Source organism: Grammomys surdaster, unplaced genomic scaffold (genome assembly GCF_004785775.1).
Source record: "Grammomys surdaster isolate TR1022 unplaced genomic scaffold, NIH_TR_1.0 125231, whole genome shotgun sequence".
Lineage (NCBI taxonomy): Eukaryota > Metazoa > Chordata > Mammalia > Rodentia > Muridae > Grammomys > Grammomys surdaster.
In genome coordinates this window covers 514837-526971 of record NW_021620120.1, presented here as the reverse complement: position 1 = coordinate 526971, position 12135 = coordinate 514837, and the positions used below count along the sequence as shown (strand labels likewise).

At 42.0% G+C, this 12135-nt stretch overlaps 1 protein-coding gene across 1 annotated transcript; it reads left to right on the top strand.

The window, feature by feature from the left end:
* Positions 1-5440: 5440 nt before the first annotated feature.
* Positions 5441-6474, top strand: LOC114637216 (olfactory receptor 2H2). Its single transcript, XM_028785441.1, has one exon. It carries the CDS (start codon positions 5508-5510, stop codon positions 6438-6440), a length of 933 nt encoding a protein of 310 aa, XP_028641274.1. The 5' UTR covers positions 5441-5507; the 3' UTR covers positions 6441-6474.
* The last annotated feature ends 5661 nt before the right edge of the window (positions 6475-12135 follow it).

Here is a 12135-nt window from a genome sequence, read left to right as displayed (position 1 = left end):
ATTGTCAGTAGTAGCCAATCCTTTGAAACTCCTATGAAAATACTCTGTGTGGAAAATTCTACAAACAAATTATGAAGATCTTGATACAAAATACTTTGTATAACATTTTCAGGCATTTCACATCCTGACGGAAATGTTCTGAAGGCTATAAATAGACTGTTTATCAATGAGTCTTATTAAAATAGGCCTTGATATGCTATTTCTAATTTCATTCTTAAAAATTAAAGTTGACGTATGATGTTTGAAGACCTTTTTTTAGTAATACTGTGCATTTTAGGTATTGTTTATTTTAAATCAAATTTAGGTAATGAGTTTGTGCTACATGTATTTTAAAGCATGTTAAATCAATGGATGGGCTGAAATACCTTTCTGACATTAGAGGGGCTAATTTTGTGTGACTCTTAAACTATTTTGACTAATGGACCATTGAAAGCTAGTTACTGAATTTTAAAAAAATTGTTACTAGTTTCATGTGATACGGTCTTGTCATATAGGTGTGTTTATGTGTGTGCATGCATATGTGTGTGCATGCATGCATGTGTCTGCATGTGTGTAGAGAATCTCTTGAAGTCATGTTTTCTGTGAATTTGTATTTTTTACATTTTAAAATTTATTTGATATATATGTGAGAGTATTTGGCTGTATATATGTGTAGATGTTTGTGTAGGAGTCCTAAGAGGCCAGAAAAAAGCGTTAAACGTTCTGAAGTTGGAGTTACAGACAGTTGTGAACTGCGTTGTATGGTCTGGGAACTTATTCTTGGTACTCTACAAGATCAATAAGCATGCCTAACTACTGAGCAATCTCTCTAACTCCCTATATTTTTAAATATTTCATGTGACTCCTCATCAATATTTCTAAACATTTCTAGAACTTTATTACAGGCAATATTTAGATTAGCAAGTATTACCTTTTTCATATTCCGAAAAATATGTTAAAAATACTCATGAGAATGAGATCATAATCAAGTCCACAAGCTTGACCAATTTTTCCATTCATAGATGGTCATTACTATCATGCACCTACAACTAATATTCTTTTGTTTTTAAAAGATTTATTTATTTTATTTATATGAGTACATTGTAACTATCTTCAGACACACTAGAAGAGGGCATCGGATCCCATTACAGATGGTTGTGAGCCACTATGTGGTTGCTGGGAATTGAACTCAGGACCTCTGGAAGAGCAGTCAGTGCTCTTAACCACTGAGCCATCTCTCCAGCCCCACAACTAATATTCTCTTCCTCATATAAATCTTGTTATGTTTATATTGTTACAATGTTCTTTTTCATCCTCATTTAGGCTTATGCCTCATGCTGTTTTACCAGAGAGTACCACAATCATGCCTCGGTCCTAGAGGAGGAAAGGAAATTTTACAAGAGGCTGGGGAAATGGCTCAGCAGCTAAAAGTACTTGCTGCTCTTCCAGAGGACTTGAGTTCTGTTTTCAACACACACACATCCGGCAGCTCACAGCCTCCTGTAACTCTGTCTCCAGAAGATTCTGAACCCTCTTCTGGTCTCTGTGGGCACCCCCCTCGCACAACATACACACAACATTTTAACATTACTTAAAAGAAGAGAATTATCATTATAAATACGTTCACACAACATTAAAAAGTTTATTTATACAAACTCATATTGAAATAAGCTATATTAAAACAAAGATAATAAATATTTAAACTCATAATTTTCCAGTTGTTTTACTTCATGTTCTATATCTATTCACATCCATGACTTCTAGATGATAAAATATTATATCATACACTGACAACAGTGTGTAACTGCGCATTTCTTTCCAACTCTAGGTTTATTTGTTTATGGTTGGTTGGTTGGTTGATTTTTTTCAGACAAGGTCTTGGCTATCCTGGAACTTTCTAAGTAGACCAGTCTGACCTTGAACTCACAGCGATCCACCTGCCTCTGCCAGAGTGCTAAGGTTAAAGATGTACTCCACCGTAGTACCACCATATTGATAATTTAATATTGGCCACACTACACCACAGACAAGTAGTCTGTGCACACCTTTAATATCAGCATTAGAAAGACTTGAAAGTTTCATGTCATCTTTGGATACATAAGATGTCTGTATAAACCAGGAAGTGAAGGAAAGTGGAAAGGAGGGAGAAGGACAGACAGAAGGACAGATTGAGGGAAGGAGGTTAAGTTAAAGTACAGAAATCAATACATATTCTATTGCAGGCTTGTTTGCCTGAAGGAAAGGATACTGTCCAAGTCCCATCGGAACACAGTTATGAAAGAGTTCTGACATAAACTAGGAGCAAGACTGTTGTGTGAACTTATCTACACACCCCTTTAAATCTAAACTGAGTCTGGTCCTTTTTCATGATAGCATTTGAAGAGAGTCTATTCAGTACATGCAAGACTGTAATGCAGAAAGAAGGTGATGCAGACCCAGACTCGTGAAACCTAGACATCACTACTATAGTTGTGGCTATTCTTTAGTTTCCATTGTGGGATTCCATCATCTCTAAGATACCTCTGGGTTTGAAGATGATTAGAATAGTTATGTGGCTGAAGTAACGTGGTCAACATCCTGCTCAGCATTTTACACTGTGATAATCTTACGGATTATAACACTGTTCTGTGGAGAGAGTGTAGAGTTGAGTTTTTAACCACTGCTATGGCTGTCACTCAACATACCAAAGAACCACTGTGGGATTCTGCCAGCTAATGAATATACACATTCAAGTTACACAGTCAGAGTTTAAAAATGAGCTCCGGGTATAGCCACGGCCCTGATACATCCACCTTCATTTGAACTGGGCTAGTGGAACCTATGCTCCCATTATGATTCATTAGATGAGGGGAAGACAAATATCTCAAGTCATCTACAAACCTAGGATCTGATCATCCCATATTATTACAATATAGAATATTTAAGAGAAATTAAGCAGAAGGGAAGAATTTGAGAGATGTTAATGGTACAGTCCTATATGGATATATGAAAGAACTAAGAAGATGCCTGGATGGTGAGTGAAGAAGAACAGATATGACATTGGTTATTCCAAATACTATCCTATTGAGAGAAAGGTAGTGGGTGAACTATTGACCTGCTCCAGTGGGAACTAGTGCTGGCATGCTTCCTCCAGAGTCCCATGCTCCTTTACCATAATTACAAGCTAATTAATTGTCTATGGACTGTGGAACCCTTGGGTCTCAGTTGAATTAATGAGCTGTTTCTCCATAGGACAGGAATTCTGGGACCCTCTCTCCACCAAATACCATGTCAGGCTTTCCACCACCAGAACCACTAACAGATGTTAACTCCTCCATGTACTGAGGGGGAAGGCTGTTTGTAAAAACCTTGATGGAAGAGATGACTCTGCCCTACCTTGACCTCATTTGTGCTATAGAAAAGACAGTGGATTACAGTTGTTTACACAACTCTGATTGCTTACAAATTCACTCTCTTAGCTTATTGATTTCACTGTTCTTTGCTTCAACTTCTCATGTTAAGAAGGTGCAGATATGTAGAGTTGTAAAGGATAAGTGTGTAGACAGATGTTTAACAACCAGCTTAGTTTATAGTATTTGCTGAATTTACACAGTGTAAATACTCCTAACAAGAAGGATGCTAGCCAACATGTATTTACTAAGAGGTACTATTCACTAGTTCTAACTCATTGCATATAAATGTACTTAGAAAAGTGCCTAGTAGTGAACATTATCAATTCTTACTAATACTAGAGATCTAGGCACCCATTCAGAGATGGGTCTTATATTCAGTTTTATAATCTTATAAATCTTATATTAAGTTTTCTTCTTGGTGTCCATTTTGGGGGCTAGGTACCTGTTGAGAGTTGGGTGACAGACTATTGCTGGCCAAAGAGGATATTCTCTAGTTGAAGGTAAGTAAAATATTTATCTGTGAAATATCAGATGAGTACTCAACAACCAAGCCTCATGCTAGAAGGCAAATGAAACCAGGGATTTTGTTTGTTTGTTTGCTATTGGAGGAGGTTGCTTTAAAACAAACAAACAGAAGATGAGATTTAATTTAGTGTGTGTGTATGTGTGTGCATGTGTGTGTGTGTGTGTGTGTGCGTGTGTGTGTGTGTGTGTGTGTGTTCATACAGAGGCCAGAAAAAGGGCATTGGGTTCCCTGGAGCTGGAATAGGCTATTGTGAACTGCTTGTCATGGTTGTCGGGAACTGAACTCTGGCACTTAGTAAGAACACCAAGCACTTTTAACTGCTGAGCCCACTCTAGCCCAATTCTGCTTTTGAAATAAGGTATCACTCTGTGGCCCTGGCCAACCTCAAACTCACCACCTTCCTTCCTCCTGAGTGCTACCATGAAAGGCATCGCTACAATGCCTGACCTAAACAGGGTAAATTTCTATCACCTATACTGAATCAGGTGGCCATGTGGTTACATTCCTTCAGGCTCTGAACAGGAGCAGACCATGGTCAGCCACAGTTTGCCTCTTTTTCTCTGAACACCAGGCCAGGGCAATGATCTCTGGAATCTTGATCCCAGTGTCTATTGAATAGGTGGCATAAAACATGTTATTTACCATGAGACAGTTTGATCACCGATAAAATTGGGAAGATCATTGCAGGGCCACTATGGAAACCAGTTGTTCAGATAGCTATCTGTCACAATCAGCCCAAGGAAAATACTTCACAGGTGTACAATGCTAATAGAAAAATGAGAGAATGATTACCAGACCATCACTAACCTCTTCAGATAACCAACCCCTACTTTGGCTCATAGCACAATGTTTACACCTTAAAGCTTAAGAAAAAAAAAACAAATATACAGACCAATAAATGTCAGAAAGACAGCCAAGCAGTGGTGGTACACACCTTTTATCCCAGCACTGGGGACAGAGGCAGGCGGATCTCTGAATGTGAGGCTAGCCTGGTCTACAGAGGGAGTTCTAGGATAGCCAGGGCTACACAAAGAAACCCTGTCTCGAAAACAAAAATAGTCAGGAAGACAAAAACTAGGAGAAATTATAGCAAATGGAAGAGAGAGAGAGAGAGAGAGAGAGAGAGAGAGAGAGAGAGAAACAAAGAAACTAAGATATCTAAAATATATAAAGATATTCAGAAATGAGGCAGAGAAAAGGAGGGAGTTAATTGCGAAGAGGACAACCAGTTAGAAGCAGAAAGTTAATAAGAACAGAAGTCGATGCATGAATGAGTTGGGTGGGTGCCACTAAAGTCACACACTAAAAACTGTACAAAGAAAGTGAAGAGTGCTTTGCTGCTATTGAAAACCAGCCTCCTTTGCCCAGGAAGCCAGTGTGAGGAGCCACTTGTTCTCCACCACATACCAGGTTTCCTCTCAGCTATCAGACTCTATCTGACCAGGAGGAACAATGGAAGAGAACTCCTTAGGTGACCAGCCTGGAAAAGGGAGCCCAAGAAAAATCAGTCTACCTTGTGTGTCCTGAGAAGTACACAGGGTGTGTTTTCACCAGGATCTTTGTACCACACTAATCTGACAGTCTCATCCCTCCAACTAGATACAGAGACCATGGTCAACCAGAGCTCCCCTGGGTGCTTCCTCCTGCTGGGCTTCTCTGAACACCCACAACTGGAAAAGATTCTCTTCGTGGTTGTCCTGTGCTCCTACCTCCTCACTCTCCTAGGAAACACACTCATCCTCCTGCTGTCCACACTGGACCCCAGGCTCCACTCCCCAATGTACTTCTTCCTCTCTAACCTCTCCTTCTTGGACCTCTGCTTCACTACAACCTGTGTCCCCCAGATGCTGTTCAACCTCTGGGGCCCCACAAAGACCATCAGCTTCCTGGGATGCTTTGTACAGCTCTTCATCTTCCTATCCCTGGGGACAACAGAGTGCATTCTGCTAGCAGTGATGGCCTTTGACCGCTATGTGGCTGTCTGCCAGCCCCTGCATTATGCCACCATCATCCATCCTCGACTGTGTTGGCAGCTGGCAGGTGTGGCCTGGATGATTGGCCTGGTGGAGTCAGTGGTTCAGACACCATCGACTCTTCACCTGCCCTTCTGTCCCCACCATCAGGTTGATGACTTTGTGTGTGAGGTCCCTGCTTTGATTCGACTATCCTGTGGGGACACCACCTATAATGAGATCCAAATGGCTGTTGCCAGTGTCTTTATCTTGGTTGTGCCTCTGAGCCTCATCCTGGTCTCTTATGGTGCCATTGCCAGGGCCGTGCTGAGGATAAGCTCTGCAAAGGGGCGCAGGAAAGCTTTTGGGACCTGCTCGTCCCACCTTATTGTGGTCACCCTCTTCTACAGCTCAGTCATTGCTGTCTATCTACAACCCAAAAATCCTTATGCCCGAGAGAGGGGCAAGTTCTTTGGTCTCTTCTATGCAGTGGGAACGCCTTCTCTTAACCCTCTCATATATACCCTAAGGAACAAGGAAGTAAAGAGGGCATTCAGGAAGCTGTTCTGGAAGGAAGTGGAGCCCAGCTGACACACTCCCAGTAAGCTGAATGGGAAATTTGCAAACCTTGTAGGCTTAAATTTTCCTCCCTACCCTCTTCAGACCTATCCTGCCTTTGTAGTGGATGACAGACTGTAAGACAAAAAGAAGAGAGATTCAGTAAAGAAATATAACTGTGCGAAACCTTACCACATGAATCAAATGTAATCTATCTGTAGTTTTGTTTTATTAACTCATTCTTGTCCTCATACACCTTCTAATTCCCTTCCCTTGCCACAGTGCCACTATTTATTTTCTTAGGGTTTTATTTTTTAAAGAATTATTTATTTTGCCGGGCGGTGGTGGCGCACACCTTTAATCCCTGCACTTGGGAGGTAGAGGCAGGCGGATTTCTGAGTTCGAGAGTTCGAGGCTAGCCTGGTCTACAGAGTGAGTTCCAGGACAGCCAGGGCTCCACAGAGAAACCCTGTCTTGAAAAAAAAAAAAAATTATTTTATGAATACAATGTAGCTGTCTTCAGATGCACCACAAGAGGGCATCAAATCCCATGACAGATGGTTGTGAGTTACCATGTGGTTGCTGGAAATAATTGAACTCAGGACCTCTGGAAGTGCGGTAAGTGCTCTTAACCACTGAGCCATTTCTCTGGCCCAAGGTTTTATTTTTATGGTATGTGTGAGTGTATGTGTGTAGATGTCTGAGGAAGCAAGAAGAGGTCCCCCCAAACTGGAATGACAGACAGTTGAATTATCCGACATGGGTGCCTAATTTGAGCTCTGGCCCTGGAAAGAACACAAATGCTCTTAATGTTGAACCATCTCTCTGGCTCCTTGTCTTGTCCATGGTGCTGTTCCCACACCATAATAAAATGTCTCAGTAGCGTTAGCTTGATGCCGGAAAAAAAAGAGCCCTATGGAGCAGCCTGAAATGCAGTCAGTGTTCTCCAGACAGATAGCTCACAAACAGGAATGGTTTCTCTTCAAAAGAGGCAGATCAATTTTTGCCTTGGGATTTTGGTGCCATCTACTGGCCAGATCTGAAACTGCATTGATATACCGACCCAAGTCCCCTCTCTAAACACAAGTACACACCAGAGCTACTGGGGCTAATTAACGTTGTAGTGTAAGACTTTTGGGTCTAAATGTAGGATTTTTCGGGTCTCTTTGAATTTAAGATTAAAAGAATCCCACTGAACCAGGACACATCCCGGGAGGTGCACATTCCTTAGTCAGAAGACACTTGCTGGATTAACATTCAGAGGAGGAAGGGAGAGGCTGATTAACGTTCCTCAGACCACAGGGGAGGGAACCCACCTGCGGGTGGAGAGAACAGGGGAGGGAACCCACCTGTGGGTGAAGAGAGCCCAGAGCACTTAGATACATTCCAGGAATCAGGAAGCTGAGCCCTTAACGTAATAAACCTGGGCAAAAGAAAGACACTCCTTGTCATAATCTGAGTCACCTAGGGACCGAACCAGAACAGTCAGACTTTGTGGTTTGCCCTTGTGAACTATACTGTACCCATAAATACTGTACCCAGCTCTTGTTCGGGTCTCTCTTCCCTGCATCCGAGAGAGTCCTAATGCACTAGTTTCATTAAACCAAACCTCATATGATTGCAGCGAGTCCTGTCCGTGTGCGTTTCTGTGGGAGCACGTCCCCTGGTTTTGGATCTTAGAGTCCAACAGTAGTTCATGTGATATACTCATGTCTTGTGATGTTCTGGGTACTGTTTAAAGTAACTTATACCCCTTGTCCCACTTCATTCTTGTAATATTATGAAGCTTTTATTCAGAAGCAAAAACCAAGAGTTCAAAACCATCTCTCAAAGTTCTCAGCTAGGACTGGTACCCATCCATCTAGTAATCCTGCCTTGATATAACTAGAGCCCTCTCAAATGAGAAGCCTCCATTTGTTCTCAAACTTAAGAGGAATCAATCTTAACTAGACATGTGTCCACCCTGGAGCTAGCCTCCCTAGAGGTTTTCCAAGTGTTTCAAAGCACTCTGTGAGAACACTAGAGATGACAACTTTGACAAGAAATTTGAGCCTGGAGGTTTGACTCAGTAGGACAGCACTTCTTTCCATGTGCAAGAACATGGGCTGGAGTTCCAGTATCTATGATGATCTGAGAACTAGGAAGCTGAGTGAAAGGTGGAGGGGCACCATAAATCTGAGGCCAGCCTGGGCTACATAGAAAGACCCTGTGGAAAAAAATATCAATATTTGTCTCAACTTGTTCCTTCCTGCCTTGGTTCTATCGATTTCAAAGCTTTGAGTGGAACTTCAAAGAAAGTGATATGAAATTTTTTTCCCTCAAAGTATATGTAAGGATCTCTGAGATTCTAATCTATCCAGCTTTCCTGCTAAACATAGCAATACCAAACTCCCTTTGGGCACATGATACTGATGAAGGAAGAAAAGGGAAATCCTAGTTTCATTTCTACTTCAAGTATTAACATTTACTCATTAACATCAGCCCAGAGTGTCAGTGTTAGCTCTATCTTAACCTTAGTCACCACTACACCCTTTCTTGAGCTATAGCATGTCTCCTCAGCTACACTTTGGAGCTGTCCTAATGCAGGGCATCTTCTAGGTATATTGAATTAACATAATCTTAGACCTGTAAGTAATGCAACCTTTTAAATTTTTTTAAACATTTGGGATATTTTTAGTTTTTTTAGGTTTTGTTTTGTTGGTACAGCATTATGTAGGCTTGGATGGCCTGAAGCTTGATATGCAGACCAGACTATCCTTGGACTCACAGAGCTCTACCTACTTCTGCCTCCCAAGTGCTGGAATTAAAGGCTTGTGCCACCATGCAATTTGACCTGTGTGTATATGCCTTGCATGTGTTCCTGATGCCTGCAGTGGAGCCACATGTGACGCTAGGAACCAAATCTGAGCCCCCAGCAAGAGCAACAAGTGCTCTTAACTACTGAGCCATCTCTCTAGCACTAGTCCAGAACTTTTCAAACAGGTGCTCCAGGTTGTTCTAGTGCCCGGGAAAGGAGAGTTTCTTGACTCTGGAAGCCTGCAATCCAGGAGCGAACCATGATTTTGGCTGGCCTCCACTCCCCAATACCTCTAGCTTTCCTCGACTAGGGATAGACCCAGACAAAGTCAGTTTGCTTGGGAAAGAGGCTTCGGACCATCTTCTTCAAATGCCCCACGCCCCTGCCTTCTCCAAGACATCTCACCACAGAATCCATGGTGTAGAACAGAGATCAGCAAATCAGTCTGTGGCCATGTGTGGCCACTACCTGTTTTTGTAAAGTTTTATTGGAATGGTGAAAAATACTGTAAGATCACGAAAGCATAGTGTAGGCCTCTATCTTAGAAGCTAACACAAATAGAACTATCAGTCACCAGGATAGGAAGCTGCCCCTCAGGAATGCTGTCCTACTTATAGATGAAGAGACTACCCCTCTGAATGGGATATATACCCTAGAATCCCTTCTCTCCATGTAGTTAACTTAAAATCCTCATTGCTAATCCTTCCTGCTTTTCTGTGTCCTAAGAAAACATAACTTCTCCTTTTGACCTCTGTCTCCCTTTCTTGGTTAATAGCCAGCCAAAATTCTAAACCTCTTGCCTTGACAGTTTCTGTCTCTAAAGAGCCATGCCTACACAGCACACCTCCCATACAGGTGCTCAAACATCCACTGCTGAACTCATGCTTGCTAGATGTCAATTCAGAAAGCCTAACTCTCCCTCCTTTAGTGATCTCTCCACTATGGGCAACAGCTGAAATTTTGGGCTTGCCTGTCTTTTCTTCCCCCACCCCCAAACTCCAAATTGTCCTCAAGCATTCTTCTGAGTTCCCTTTAAAAAAATTTTTTTTTTTATCAATAAGACCAAAAACCCTCAGAAGGAACCCTGTGTTCTCCGGGGCAGGGCAGATATTTTTTTTTCTTGAAATTTGTCCCATAGCATTGAGAACAACATTTGAAATATCTGTTGACTTGGGAGTCAGAATTATCTGAGAAGGAACTGGGACATTAGCTACCTAGAGAGAACTATTCATGATGAACATCAAGATGGAAGTTAGATAAATCGAGGAACCCAATATTATTAAATAAGGTTTGGACTGGCTTGGGAAGACACGAAACTGCTGAGTCAGACACAACTTTTCAAAGGATCCTTCCTTTAGTTTCCAACATTCAGTAGTTAGGGTTTCCAGAGAGTGCACTGAGAAGGCTAGGCTGATTCCATGACAGGCTTCAAATTGCAAGTTAACAAGACTAGACATAAATCTGTTTCCAAGAACTCGGGCAATTCCAGACCTCAGAAACTGCCCCGCCACCTGGCCTGAGGCAAGGACAAATGGGTTAGCAGCAGTTTCCATACTTCCTCAGCAACAGTTTCTAGACCTCCCCAGCAAGTTTCAAGCCCCCTACATCCTACTAACGGAATGTCTGTAGAGATGGACCCAAACAGATTAACACAGAGGTCAATTACCTCAGAATTCCCGAAGGTCCTTTAAATCAGGCCTGCAAACTTACTTGGTTGTCTCTCTATTCTGATCATGGGAGACCCCAGCATGCTAGACTTCTGCAGAATAAAACACTCTTTGGGTTTACATTTTGCTATTTGAATCTGGATGTCTGCAAATCATGGACCCTTTCAGCACTTAGCACAGATACCTGTGAATACCACAGGAGTCAGAGACATTAGTGTGACAGCTCAGGGCCACATCTGTATGGTTTCTAACCATCAGTTCACTTTTGAGTCTGCAGCAAACCTAGCCTCTCACTGTGCACAATTAACCACTAGTCTAAACCTATAGTGGAATAACTCCTCAAAACACACAGCTTTTTATATTTGTACTGTAAAGACAATATAAATCCCATTTGTCTCCATTTAAGGACCAGGCCTGATTTTGAAAAAAAGGCTGTAAGTCACTAGCTCCAAGGACAGACCATAAAATCCAGAACAGGATCATAAAACCCCCTCCCAAAGAACAGCCTAGGGATAACCACAAAAATGGGGAAATATCTCAGAATGGGCCATCTGCAAGTGGGCAACCCTATTTCATCACATGGCTAAATGTTCATATTGAAATGCAGACCACTGACAACTGTGAACTCCCTAGCACCCACCAATTAAATTTTAGATTACCTAATCCTTCTAGAGAGTTCCCCTGGTTCACTATAAGAAGTCCTGTGTGCCTTTGTCTGGGGTTGCCATTTCAAAGAATAGCTGATCCCGGAATGTTGGTTGTTTCTGAAGAATAAACGCTCTTTGGTTTTGCATACTGAGTCTGGGGTCTTCCTTTAGGGATTTTTGGACCCTTTACAGTATTTTATTTTTGAGTCAGTCTCACTGTGTTGCCCTGGCTAGCCTGAAACTCTCAAGAGAGCCTCCTGCTTCTGATTTCATAGATTAAAGGCATGTCACCACACCCAGCAGAACATGAGGCTTTAACACAGCCTCTAGCAATTACTTGGAGCTAAAGACTACAGGAAACCAACTCCCCAAGGGATGCTGCCCAGCAGGGAACAAAATTTCCTTTTCTAAAAGAAATTTGCATTTGAAAAGGCCTTTCTTAGCAGTGAAGAGGGCACTTGCCTAAATCTACATAACAAATTTTTATTGACAGGCCGGCATTTACCACTTTCCCTGATCTCCTTCCTCTAACGCCTTTCTCCCTGCCCCTCCCCCCCCACCAGCTCAATCAGAAATGAAATTCATCTCCTTTGGGTAGACTAACTTGTATAGTCATC

Excerpts from the sequence above, each read along its gene's own strand:
- LOC114637216 (XM_028785441.1), top strand. The coding sequence starts at position 5,508 with ATGGTCAACCAGAGCTCCCCTGGGTGCTTCCTCCTGCTGGGCTTCTCT.